This window comes from Phodopus roborovskii, unplaced genomic scaffold (genome assembly GCF_943737965.1).
Source record: "Phodopus roborovskii unplaced genomic scaffold, PHOROB, whole genome shotgun sequence".
In the NCBI taxonomy this organism is placed as follows: Eukaryota; Metazoa; Chordata; class Mammalia; order Rodentia; family Cricetidae; genus Phodopus; species Phodopus roborovskii.
In genome coordinates, this window is record NW_026126598.1 from 10,629,121 (window position 1) to 10,641,674 (window position 12,554).

The 12,554-nt window shown below is 50.6% G+C and overlaps 1 protein-coding gene across 1 annotated transcript in view; it reads left to right on the forward strand.

The window, feature by feature from the left end:
- The window catches only part of Srrm3 (serine/arginine repetitive matrix 3), a 29,970-nt gene that overhangs the window by 5,268 nt on the left and 12,148 nt on the right, over positions 1 to 12,554 (forward strand). The window contains exons 3-10 of the mRNA XM_051204975.1: positions 5,941 to 6,069; positions 6,147 to 6,227; positions 6,617 to 6,646; positions 7,705 to 7,767; positions 7,901 to 7,936; positions 9,059 to 9,109; positions 9,616 to 9,720; positions 10,220 to 10,397. Coding sequence (XP_051060932.1) covers positions 5,941 to 6,069; positions 6,147 to 6,227; positions 6,617 to 6,646; positions 7,705 to 7,767; positions 7,901 to 7,936; positions 9,059 to 9,109; positions 9,616 to 9,720; positions 10,220 to 10,397 — 673 coding nt within the window. The remainder of the gene's footprint in view (positions 1 to 5,940; positions 6,070 to 6,146; positions 6,228 to 6,616; positions 6,647 to 7,704; positions 7,768 to 7,900; positions 7,937 to 9,058; positions 9,110 to 9,615; positions 9,721 to 10,219; positions 10,398 to 12,554) is intronic.

Consider the following 12,554-nt stretch of genomic DNA (forward strand, 5'->3'; position numbering starts at 1 on the left):
TATGTACTGCCAACAATACCATATGTCCAATTATCTTTGACTTGTTCCCTTCTGCCTGGCTGTCTCCATGCTGCCTGCCAACTGCCAGCTGCCAGAATCCATAGAGCCCCCAGTCCCTGAATTTATGCCTAGGTCTCCAATCTTGACCTTCCATGATTTATAGACTACTGTTTAGGAGCAAGTTAGGTAAGTTCTTTATAACACAAATATACTCCTAGCCCCCAAATTTGGAAGCTCCTACAGTTAAATAACAAGAGTAGGTGGTTGGAGAGCTGGCTCAGTGATTGGAACCACTTATTGCAGAGGACCCAGGTTCAATTCCTAGCACCCACATGGTGGTTCACAGCCATCTCTAACTCCAGTTCCAGGAGATCTGATGTCCTTTTCTGACCTCTGTGAGCTTAATTACAGCATGCATGTGGTGCACATATAGACAGGCAAGCAAGACACTCACACATAAAACAAATAAATTGAATTACAAAATTAAACAATGGAGGTGCACCTGGAATGAAGGGGCCCCACTATGAGAACCTTTGGGGGCCACTAGGAGCTCAGGACAGAGAGGTATCACCCCTAGAAAGCAACCACCCCTCACCCTTGGGTTAACAGACTTATTTGAGTGATTGTTTCTTGTGATAATCTTCTCTCCAGACTGCCATCAGTATATACCATGTCTAGAAATGACCCTACAGAAGACAGGAGAAAGCTTTTGATAGGAAGCAGAATACACTCACATGTTGTTTGGAGAGATTTCCCTGGAAACATTGGGAGGTGGATCCCTTGGGTGTCAGGAGCACAGTATGTTTGTTACACTTCCAGACCTGTAGTCAGAGTATGTGCCACAGACAACTCGGGCTGTTTTGTTCATGGTAAAGGAGGTTTAATTCAGTGTGGCAGAGGACGCATGTAGGAATAGATGGCTTATATCACTGCAGCCAGAAACTAGCATAGAGGCAGGAAGGGAAAAGAACAGGTAAGTCCATCAGAGACTCTCCCACTTCCTTCAACTGGCCCCACCTCCCAAAGTTCATGACCTTCCAATAGCTTACTTATTCATAGTTTGATTTGTGTGTTTGTTTTCTCTCTCTGTCTCTGTCTCTCTCCCTCTCTCTCTGTCTGTGTGTGTGTGTATGTGTGTGTAAATGTGCATGTTCCATGGCATGCATATGGAGGACAATTTGCAGGGGTCAATTCTGTTTTCTCCATGTGGATACCAGGGATTGAACCCAGGTCATCAGACTTGGTAGCAAGTACCTTTACCTTCTGAGCCATCTCACCAGCCAGATACTCTGTTAGAGAGAGAGACAGAGAGAGATTCGTAGTTATATAATAGCAAAGTGTTTGAGAAAGCAGGCTTGCAGATGCAATCTTTACAAGCTACTTTCTAACACAGTGTGAACAAAATCTAGTCATTTTCTCAACACGTCTAATTTTAGACGTAGTGTGACCTCCCTGTACCTCATCATTTTATCTGTGAGATAGGAATTTTAATGATGGTTCCCATGTCAAAGGCTTGTTCTGAATACTCAATGATTAAATGAGATAAATACATGTAAAGTGCTCCCAATACTGTCTGGCACCCGGACTAGCAATTATCATAATAGACATAGGGATCAATGTTTGCCCTGCACTTCAAGGCATGAGATGAAAGAATGCAGGCCTGATTCTTCCCTGTTCTTACTACCACTGAAGGCCCGTGTCAGGCCAGGTGGCTTGGTGACTGAGTGTATGAGCAGAGAAGAAAGATGCTTTGCCCAGAATCCCACCACTATTTTGGCTCACTCCTCTGTTGCTTGGACCAATATGCTCCTGGCTAATGGAAAACAAAAATAGTTAAGTAAACAGTGTTGGCATGCCGGCCAGTGAGATGGCTTAGTGGGTAAAGGTGTTTGCCATCAAACCTGTGTTTGATCCCTGGGAATAACATAGCGGATAAAGAGAATAAAATCCAGTATATCATCCTCTGATCTCTACAGGCACAACAGTAGCACATATGCTCACACCACACCACACCACACACACACACACACACACACACACACACGATTGCTTCTCACTGGCTGTTTTTCATGCCAACTTTTTTTTTTTTTAAATCAGAAAGAGACTTTGGGGGATAATTTTTATTACATTTAGCGCACGTGTGTGTGTGTGTGTGTGTGTGTGTGTGTGTGCGCGCGCGCGCACATATGTGGAGGTCACAGATAAGCACTGGTATCTTCCTCAATGTCTATCTACCTTATATTTTGTGACAGAATCTCTCACTAGCTGGGAACTCACCATTAGGCTATATTGGCTGGCGAGCATATTCCAAAGGTACTCCTGTCTCTCTCTCCTCAAAGCTGGGCTCACTTTAGCACATCCTTACACCCAGCCTTTTACATGGGTTCTGGGATCAAACTTGGGTTCTCATGCTTGCACAGCAAACCCTTTACCAACTGAGCCATCTCCCCACTTCTCCCTCTGCTTTCAGTTTCTTTGAAAATAGGTTTCATGTAGCCTACACTGGCCTCCAACTTGCTGACCTTCAACTCCTGATCCTCCTGCCTCCACCTCCCAAATGCTGGCCTCACCGGTGAGTGTCATTGCCTCTGACTCAATACACCCTTTTACTTCATAGCCAACTGCCTATGCCTATGTTGGTCACCTCTATGGTGGGATGACACTCCCATCCTCCCATACCCATCTCCCTATCCCAAAGACACAATGAACCATCAACTAGGTGACAAACGTGGATTTAAGAGCACACAAGGCCACAGCAACACGAAAAATAAAAGTTAAAAGGTAATGAAAAAAGGGGGCTGGGGAGATGATGGCTCCCTGGGTAAAATGCTTGCTGCAAATGTGTGAGGAACTGCATTTGGATTCTCAGCATGCCCCTGCAAGATGAGCACCAGAAAGGCGGAAACACATGGGGGTTTGCTGGCTAGCTAGTTAGTTCTACCGGTGAGGTTCAGGTTCCCGAGAGACCTCGTCTCCAAAAACTAAGGTGGAGGGGCTGGATAGATAGCTCAGAGCACTTGTTACTCTTGCAGAGAACCAGGATTCAGCTCCAGCACCCACATGCTAGCTCACGAGCAAGGGGTGCACGAAAGACATCAGTGGCCAACCTAACTGGGCAGTTACAAAGACCAGAAAGGTCCTGCATTAGGCATTGTCCAAAGGGAGCAACTTGATTTTGTAAATAACCTTCATCGTGTTCAAGTCTGTATCAGCTGAAGCTCCCTCCTCCCCCAGCTCACCCACAAGCTAACTGTAACGCCATGCCCTTACCTTTAGCAGTTTCACTAAAGACTGTTTTACATTTGTATGGCTGAGGAGCTGTGTGGGCAGTGATGGACCTTAGAAATCAATAGGGCTGGACATGTCATTGGAGGGAGACAAAGGGAGATGGGAGGAAGCACCAGCTTCAAGATGAGCAAGAGCAGAGAGGTTTGAATTAAGGGATGTAGGGATGCTTGGTTCTGTGGAGGCAGGAGGATCACATTAGTCTATTGTCCCCCAAAAAACTTCCCAAATATCTGTGGTGGCTCCAAGGCTGTCAGGGACAGCTTGGTGTTTCCAAGTTGGATCGTAACTCCAGTCCTATGGTTGTACAGTAAGCTATCTGCTAAGCCCCAGTCCTTTTATTTCTTACTTTTTAAATTTATTTTGAGAGCGATGAAGGGAAAGAGAAAGGGGAGGGCATAGAGAATGTATATATCACACGTGTATGGAGGTCAGAGGACAATTTGCAGGGGTCAGTTCTCTCCCTCCATCATGTGGGCACTGGGGATCGAACTCAGGTCCTCAGGCTTGGAATCACATGCTTTTACCTACTGAAGCATTTTTGTCAGCCTTTAGTTATTTGTTTATTTAGTCAGTTAGCTATTGAGACAGGGTTTCTGTAGAATGGTTCAGGCTTACCCTGAGCTTGTATGTAGTCCAGCTGACCTCAAACTCCGGATCCTCCTGCCTCCTCTTCCTGAGTGCTGGCATTACAAGCATGTACCACCATGCCTGCTGTAAAGCCTTTCTTTAGCCCTGCCACCATATACAGTCTCCCTCCCTTCCATCCTTTATGTGAGATTTCTGAGTCCCTTCCAGGAACAGGCTGCTGTGATGTAGAAGCCAACAGATGCCCCCTGCAAAGTAATCACTACTAGGGAATGGCTGGGTCATGGACCAGGCCTGTGTGTCTGGGGCTTCGGAGGAAGAGTCTGCCTTAATCCTCTGCTCCAAGCCAGGGAATTCTCTTCCCTGTGTAGATAAGGTTGTGTGTGGGCGGCCTCGAGAGAGTGCGTGGGTGTGGGTGTTCTGTTGAAGCCTGGAACAATCTCCACCAGCAGGGAAGGTGAAGAAGGTGGAGATGAGGGGGAGGGGCCACCTGTGGAAGGTCATTTGTAGTCTTGTTCAATTGAAAAGAATAAGGGAGAGAGAGAGAGAGAGATCAAGAAACTTGGGGCTATCGAGGAGCTTGCCACTAAACCTAACAATCTGAGTTTGATCCCCAGAGTGCACACAGTAGGAGTAGAGAAGTGTGATAACAGGCTGTGCTCTAACCATATTCACAGTGGCTTATGTGAGCCCCACTCCCACACATGAGTAAGTAAAAGTTAAAAAAATAATGTTTTTTTAAGAAAAATACTCCAAAAAAGAAAAGAAAGGAAAACATAGTCCAGTTATTTTTAAAAGGAATTCTTAAGTTGGAGAGTCAGTCAGGGGCCTAATCAGGTCCTGCCCGGGTCAAGCTGTGGTTTTAGGGTTAGAGCCCTCATGACAAGGGCCCTAACCCTGAAAGGGTGCCTGGGAGCGGGGCGCTGTCTGAGGAGCTGGGAACAGCGACAGGAGATGTCTGGCTCCTGCTGGGCGAAGTTCTGAGATTCTGGGCCGGATGGGGCGTGGATACTGAGCTTGGAGGTGCAGAGAGCTGAAGCCCCACCCTCACCCTCCGGGCGCCAGCTGTGATTGATGAAGACAGCCGGCAGCTGGAGCTTCGAAGTGCAGGAGGCCTCTGGAGGCTGTGGAGGGGAGGGAGGGTGAGAGGAGAGAGGCTATGAATATTTCAGAGGCTGAGGCCAAGGCTGAAGGAAAAGAGGAGGGAAGGGAGGTGCGGGGGTGGGGTGGGGTGGGGGGCGCTCAGGGATCTGGAGAGGCAGATGTCAGCCATGGGGGAGGGGCCCTTTGAAAGAGTAAAGACTCCAGCTAGGGAAAGGAAGGGAGGACAGTGGCGACGCGGGGCTGACAGTTACAGGGAGGAGACTTGGTGAGGGGTAAGGAGGGGCTCAATGAATGGGACAGATCTAATTGTTTTGTTGTTGAGATCTCATGTAACCCAGCTGGCCTAGAAAGTCCTGTGTATCCTCACCCTGTGTCCAGCTCCAAAGTACTGGGACTGCAGGTGCGCCCTACCACACCCAGTTTAGGTGGCATTGCTTTATGAAAACTAGGCGAGCACCCTACCAACACTGCATTCCCAGTTTTTTGGTTTGGTTGGTTTGTGTATGTGTGTGTGTGTGTGTGTGTGTGTGTGTGTGTGTGTGCGCGCGCGCGCGTGTTATTGAGGATGGAACCCAGGGCTCTCCTATTGGTCAGTGCTATAGTTGTTACTGGCCCTCGAAGCTGCATCCCCAGCCATTTATTTCTTGTTTGTTTGTTTATTCTCAGCTCGGTTGATCAGACAGGCCTTGAACTTGAAATCCTTCTGCTTCAGCATCCCTAGTAGTTGATGTAACAAGCCTGCACTACCAGGCTTGGGGTTCCTTTGTCTTTTGCAAACCACTGCCTCAGAATCTGGGCTACTCAAATCTTCTTCAGACCCCTCTGGTCTGCAAGCACAGCCTCCTCTCCTCCGCCGCATATAACACAGAGGACAAAGGCCAGGCCAAGACGCCATGCCCAGGCTGCAGCAGCGGGAAGGCCATTTCTCAGAGGCGGGTGGGCAGCGTCATTGTCTCTCCTTAGCGTGGCAGAGACCCCGCGGAGAATGGACGGCTTGGAGCCGGGCCTGGAGTACCCACCCTTCGATGAGGACGATGGTCCTGTGGATTGCGACTGCCCGGTTGCCTGCTACCGCGGGCACCGGGGGTACAGGTGAGCGGCCGCCACGGCGGAGGGGAGGGCAACACCGGGCCGCATCCCTCACCACCCCGCCGCCCCTTCTCGTCCAGGACCAAGCACTGGTCCAGCAGCTCCGCATCGCCCCCTCCCAAGAAGAAGAAGAAAAAGAAAGGCAGTCATCGGAGGAGCCGGTGAGAAGGCGCATGGTCCTAGGGAGAATCGGGGAAGGGCCTTGGGGTTACATGGGACAGAGATGCCACACTTAGGATCCATGAACTTAAACCAGCCTCAACCCTTGAATCCCTAGCCTGCAGCCTAACCCCTCCACGTCTCGGTCCCGCCCATTCGATAAGCCCCGCCCCGCTCTATGTCCCACCCCCACTGGGTATTATTGTCCTCCCAGGGTTCAAGTAAACCCCATTCCAAGTGTGGGTGTTCCTGGGAAAGAGGTCATTATTGGCCCTCAACTACAACTCCCCCGTTTCTATGTCCTCCCCCTCCTCTGTCCTGAGGTACAAGCTGGGGCCACTAGCTAACCCGGTCCATCTGTCTGTCCTTTCTCTCTGACATTGACCTTCAGCAAAAAGAGGAGACTAGAGTCAGAATGCAGGTCAGTGATGTAGGGGCAAGAGCGGGAGGAGGGGAGGGCTGGGACCTAGGGGGGGAGCACCTGTGGGTGGGAAAGAATGCAAGGCCATCTTCCAAACAGAAGAGGCCTGGCACCTAGGGGTTGGCCACAGGACTTTCTGGTACCAGTGTTTGCATGTGCAGCCCAGAAATCTCAAGGGCTGGAGACATCTCAAAGCTGGTGAGTTTGCCTAGAGCAGGGCCCTGGGTTCTGTCTCCAGCACTGTAAGAAAACCAGGCGGGAAAAACATTTCTTCCCAAGCCAGGCATGATGGTACATGCAGAGGCAGACAGATCTCTGTGGGTTTGAGGACAGCCTAGTCTACAGAGTGAGTTCCAGGACAGCCAAAGATGCACAGAGAAACCCTGTCTCAGGGAGTGGTGGGAACCTCCCTTGCCCTATACAAGATAGGGGGCGCACTCTCGTGATCCCACCACTGGGGAGGCCCAGGTAGAAGGACCATGAGTGCAAGGCTAGCCTGGGCTACACTGCAAGGCCTGCCTCCAAAACAAACCAAAAATAACCAAGCGAACACCACCACAAAGGAACTGAGGAGTGGGCCCACTAGCCAGCCTAGCTAAGGTGCATGTTCCAGAAGTCAGAGAAAGATCCCGACTCAGAAAACACAGGGGTGGCGACCTGTGAAGAGTCCCCAGGACTTTTTCAGAGGTTGTCCTCTGAGCTCTATGTATTCACCATGTCAGGTGCACACACACAATAAATAAATATATATAGTTAGTACCTTGTAAATGATGTCCAAGGGTGACCTCTAGGCTCTGTGCACACACACACACACACACACACACACACACACACACACACAAGAAAAGGGACACTAAGGGACAGGCAGTAGTATCAATTATAAGAGGCTTAGCCAATCTGGTCCGTAAGGTTTCTGTACAAGGTCTTTCTATACAAGGGGCTTTGGGCTTCATAGCCTACGACCTCTTCCCAGTGTCTACACCCCAAGTCCCTTCCGCCATACCCATCCTCTCCCCCTCCACCCCCAGCTCACTAGTGGCCCACCCCTGTGTCCACAGCTGTGAGAGTGCATCCCCCCTGCGCAAGAAGAAGAAGGGTCTGAAGAAGCACCACAGAGATAGGTAATTTGACCTCTCCTCTCCACACACCCCTGCCCCCTGCAGCCTGTCTCACTCCCTGGGCTCAGGACCTGGACTGTGCCCCACGGTGGCCATTCCCAAGGAGACTCAGAAGATTTTGTCTGTCACTCCACAGGTCTGATTCTGGGTCCCGGAGGAAGAGACGGTACAGGTGAGCTGTGCATTCCTGGACAGGCACACAGAGGTTTCTAGGGACCAGACTTTTCTAGGGACCAAAGCCACAAGAGAGTGTGTGTGTGTGGGGGGGGGGGTACCAGAGTCCAGTCTGGCTCCATCTTCCACTCCAGAGGTTTCTTCACTGATGCGAACAGAGCTGGAGGACAGGTCAGCCTTTGCCTGCCTCAGTTCAGCCTCCATGTAAAAGCCCCAAGAACTCCCAGAAAGAACTGCAAGCCATGATGAACCCTCTTCCAAGGTGAAAGCATCAGGACCCCGAATTCAGGGAAAGGGCAGGCCAGGACAGAGTGTTTCTGTGAACTGGAGTAGCTCAGTGGGTAGAAGATGGGGATGGCCAGGCTGGGGCTAGAGATGAAGTTTCTGGCACATAGACTGTTAGCCCTCTACAGGTCTGACTGGGGGAAAAGAGGGGCCCAGGCAGAAGTTAGTCAACTCGGTATCAGGGATCGAAATGTGTGGCCAGTTACACCCTTACCATGGGAGCCAAACTCCCTCCATGCAGCCCTGACTAAAGTCTCCACGTCCTTCCCTTGGCGGAGATTAGCAAAGGCCATTTGTACCTGGTAGTATGGAAGCCTGAAAATTTTTCAGCCTACTCTTCCTATTTTCCCCATTTCTGCCCTCCTCTCTCCCAGGATGGAAGCAGAGTGTGGGCCTCTGCTGCCCCCTAGTGTCCACTATCCTATGTACAGCCCCTACGACCAGGACCAGGACAGGGCATATCAGTGAGCTAGTACTGCCTAAGCCGTTTCCCTGTGAAACTGAGGCCCAAAGCAAGCTGAACCCTTCCATCCCCGCCCTTTCCTAAACATTGGTATTTGTTGTATTTGTTTGGGATTTTAAAGGATTTCATATCATCAGAGAGGTTGCTACCTAGAATTCTTTGGATTCTACCCCAACACTACATACATACACACCCCCTTTCACAAAGCCTGGCTATCCTATGGGGTAAGATGGGCAGCCAGGGGGAGGTTTAGGCCTAAGAGAGCAATTTGAAGTTCCATGTCTGAGCTCAGCTGGGCTCCAGAGCGCTACAGTAACTCCGGTGTCACTCTCTCCTGCCACTGTGCTCAGACCTGGTCTCTGCTTCCTACAGATCTCGAAGCCTCAAGAGCAAAAGAAAAGAAAAAAACAAAGAGCGTAAGAGGTAAGAGCACTCAGCTGTCCTCCCTCCACCCCAGAAAACCTGGCCTTTTAGCACCCCCAAAACAATCTCTTGAACTTGGATAGCCCCTAATCGTGCCAGACAGACAAATAAAAAATGTGCTGAGGAAACCCTGTGAGCCAGTGGCCCCTGAAGAGTGGTGGGTCCTAGGCCCCTTGCCCCCTCCATCCATCCTTTCTGCCCTTTGACCTTTCACCCACACCCCTCCATTCTAAGAAGATCAGGTGAGAGATGAGATTTGGAAGTTGGGGCTGTCTCCAGGAAAAGGCACTTTTCCCTAACTCTCAGCGATAACTTTTGGGGGACCCTACACCCAGCCCCAATCCCATCCGGGTAATTTTTTTTGTAGGAGATTGTGCTGGGTGTGGGGCGGATCCCACAGTGACCTTCCTCAGTTACTTACCCCAAGTCCCCGAGGTCAGGCCAGGCAACACCATGGTCAAAAGAGATAACACTTCAGTTCCGCTGACTCCCCTTGCCCACACCAGGCCTCACAATGAATCCCCAGGCAGAAGGTCTCACCACCACAGCAGTGTCAGTTCACACAGCCCCTCGATGACCTCACACTACAGCGATTCCGGATCACCCAGCAGGTAGGCTGAACCCTGGGGTAGGCTCAAGAGATGATGCTTGGAGGGTGGGGGCCAGAAATTAGCCTGGCTAGTAGAGTGCTTGGTTGCCTGGGTTCGCGAAGTTCTGGGTTTGACTCTCGCCCCCCAGGACTGCATAATCCAATTGTAGTGGTGCAGGCCTGCAATCCCGCATTAGAGACGGAGGTAGAAGTATCAGAAGTTCCAGGTCATTCTAGACTAAATGTAGAGTTGAAGGCCAGCCTGGGCTATATGAGACCCTGTCTCGAAGAAAACAAAATTTATTTAGCTCAAATCGGGGATGGAGGGGAGTGTTGTGTCCCTAAAGGGCCGGGCCAATGCCTAGAACCAAAGTTTATCAGCCAGAAGCAAGCTGGGAAGTCAAGGCAGTGCAAGGCTGGCTCGCTCGGGTTGCTCTCTCTGTGAAAGCGCGAGCTGAGAACCAGGCCGCCTGCAGAGGGGGCGTCCCACGCCGGCTCCCCCCATCCCTCCGCTTCCCCAGGCTGAGCCCCAAGCATCGAGATGACGGGCGGAAGACAGGCAGCCAGCGATCCAGCGGGAGCCGGTCGCCCTCCCCGTCGGGCGGCAGCGGATGGGGGTCGCCCCAGCAGAACGGAGGCAGCAGGCAACGGAGCGGAGCGCACGGGGGCCGCCCCGGCTCGGCGCACAGCCCGCCCGATGTACGTACACTTGGTTTTGCGGAGGGTTCGCCACACCGCTTTGGCGGGCTGCGCCGTGCTGGGTGGGGCCGGATAGCTGGAGGGGCGGGGCCGATGATGGGCCACCGGTAACCAGACCGACACTCTCTCCCTTCCCAGCCCTCCGACCTGTGCTCCGCAAGGGCATCGGGTGCCGGGAGTCCCCTGGACTGCTTATTTGGATGTCGGTTGGATGTTGTTCCCACCTGGGCCTGGTGGTCTGGTGAGGGATTAGGGGTGGGGACCTGCAGGCCTGGGCTACTTTCGTGCTTGGCAAAGTGAAGGTCAGAGAAGGCCTGACTATAGGGATATTTGGGATAAGCTGCTGGTGATGAACCGAGGTTTCTTGCCTTCCCGGAACAGGCGTGGACAGTAAACACATCAGTCAGGACCTGGAGAGAAAGGACTCAAAAGTCAGTGGGTGTCACGTGACATCTAAGCCCCTTCTTTGAGTCCTTCCCTCCCTAACCCCTCCCATTAGCCCTTCCCACTTCTCTTGGGGTCTGCAATGAGCTTCTTTTGTACTTGGCCCCAATTTGGACCAGTGTCTCAAATCTGCCGACCTTTCCCAAGACACCCAAAACACTCCTACCATTATGGTCCCCACCACAAACTGTCCCCACCAGTCCTAGCGAGGGAACACAATCACCTCTAGCTTTCAGGCAGGTGAGGTGATCTTAGGACCCCGAACAAAACACTGACTTTTTATTCCCCTCATGGGCCACGCAAAGGTCTATAGGCCCCATCTGTGTGTCAGCGTATGAGGCTGAGGCCTCTCAAGGAGGGGTCGCTGCAGTGTTGACAGGACCACTGGGTGTGCTCAGGAACTCGGGTAGAATAGCAGGTCCCTTTCCACACTCACAATGCATGACCCAAGATGCCTCATCCAAGTGGCAAGCTGACCCTCCCCAGACCACGGGTCTCAGCAGCCAACACAAACCTGTACTTGTCAGTTTCATTTTGATTTTTTTTGTTTGTTTACTTTCTTTCACTCCCTTCCTTTTCTGAAATACTCTTCCTCCTGTGATGTCAGAGAGGAAGGTGAAGGGAGGTAGGGCACAAAGCTTTTGTTCTCAGAATTTCTGTGGGAGAGCCTGCCTCTAAACTGTTCTGGAAAGATTGCCTGGTCCTTGGCCTAGCTCCTGGGACTTCTGTTAGGCTGCCAGTTGAGAAGGGCACTGATGTCCCTCGGATAAGTCTTCAGAGTGTGAGAGAGCACAATGGGGTATCTTAAAGCAACCAGCAGGGGCTGGAACTGATAAGCTAACCTAAAAAGAGATATGGTGATCCCAAAACTTCCTGAGCACAAAGACCAAGGGACACAGTCTCTCATCTGTGGCCTCCTTTAAGACCCCAGAACACAGGGCTGAAAGTAGGTCCCACCCTATTTCTGATCCCTTCTGTGGGGTCTTGGAAATCTGAACAATTTCCTCGACCACTGCCCCTTGCAAGTGTCCTGTACATGTGTAAACAAAATGGATACAGTAACTAAACCTGTCCAGGTGCAGACAAAATGGCAACAGTAACTAGATGGCTGTGCAGGAGTCAGCAGTTGCTTTAAGCAGCATTTTATATCTCCTGCCCAAAATGGGACTCCATTTTCACATGGCCTTAGGAGTTTTCCAAGTGCTTTGTTTACTCTTATCACAAAGAATAGCTCAGAATCTTATCCCTTGCGTCCTGCACAGTCTGAGACTTTGAGCATCTCAGGTCTGTATCCTACACTCTGATCCTCTTTTCGGTAGAGGGGTTGTTGAGCAAATTGGTTCTCCTGTACCCAGAAAGGTGAGATGGAGGGAGGGCTGGGTGTCAATAGCCTTTGCCATTTGGGGGGGGGAAGGTATTTCAGCATAAGTACTGGGGGTAGGAGTTTAAGACCTTATCTCTAAGAAAATGAGAGAGAAAGATACAGGAAAAAAGAGAGAAGCTCAACACTGTTTTAACCCCGCCTATGTCTTTGTTTGTTTTTAGCCTCCCATTTGAAATGTGGTAATACTATAATTCCATACCTTGTTTAGCTGTGGGTGGGGGAGTTTATGTCATTTTTTCCTGTTATTTTGGTTTTTTTTTGTTTGTATTTCCTTTTTCTTTATTTAAAAAATAATAATTTTGTAATATACCAAAATGCAAACTATCTTT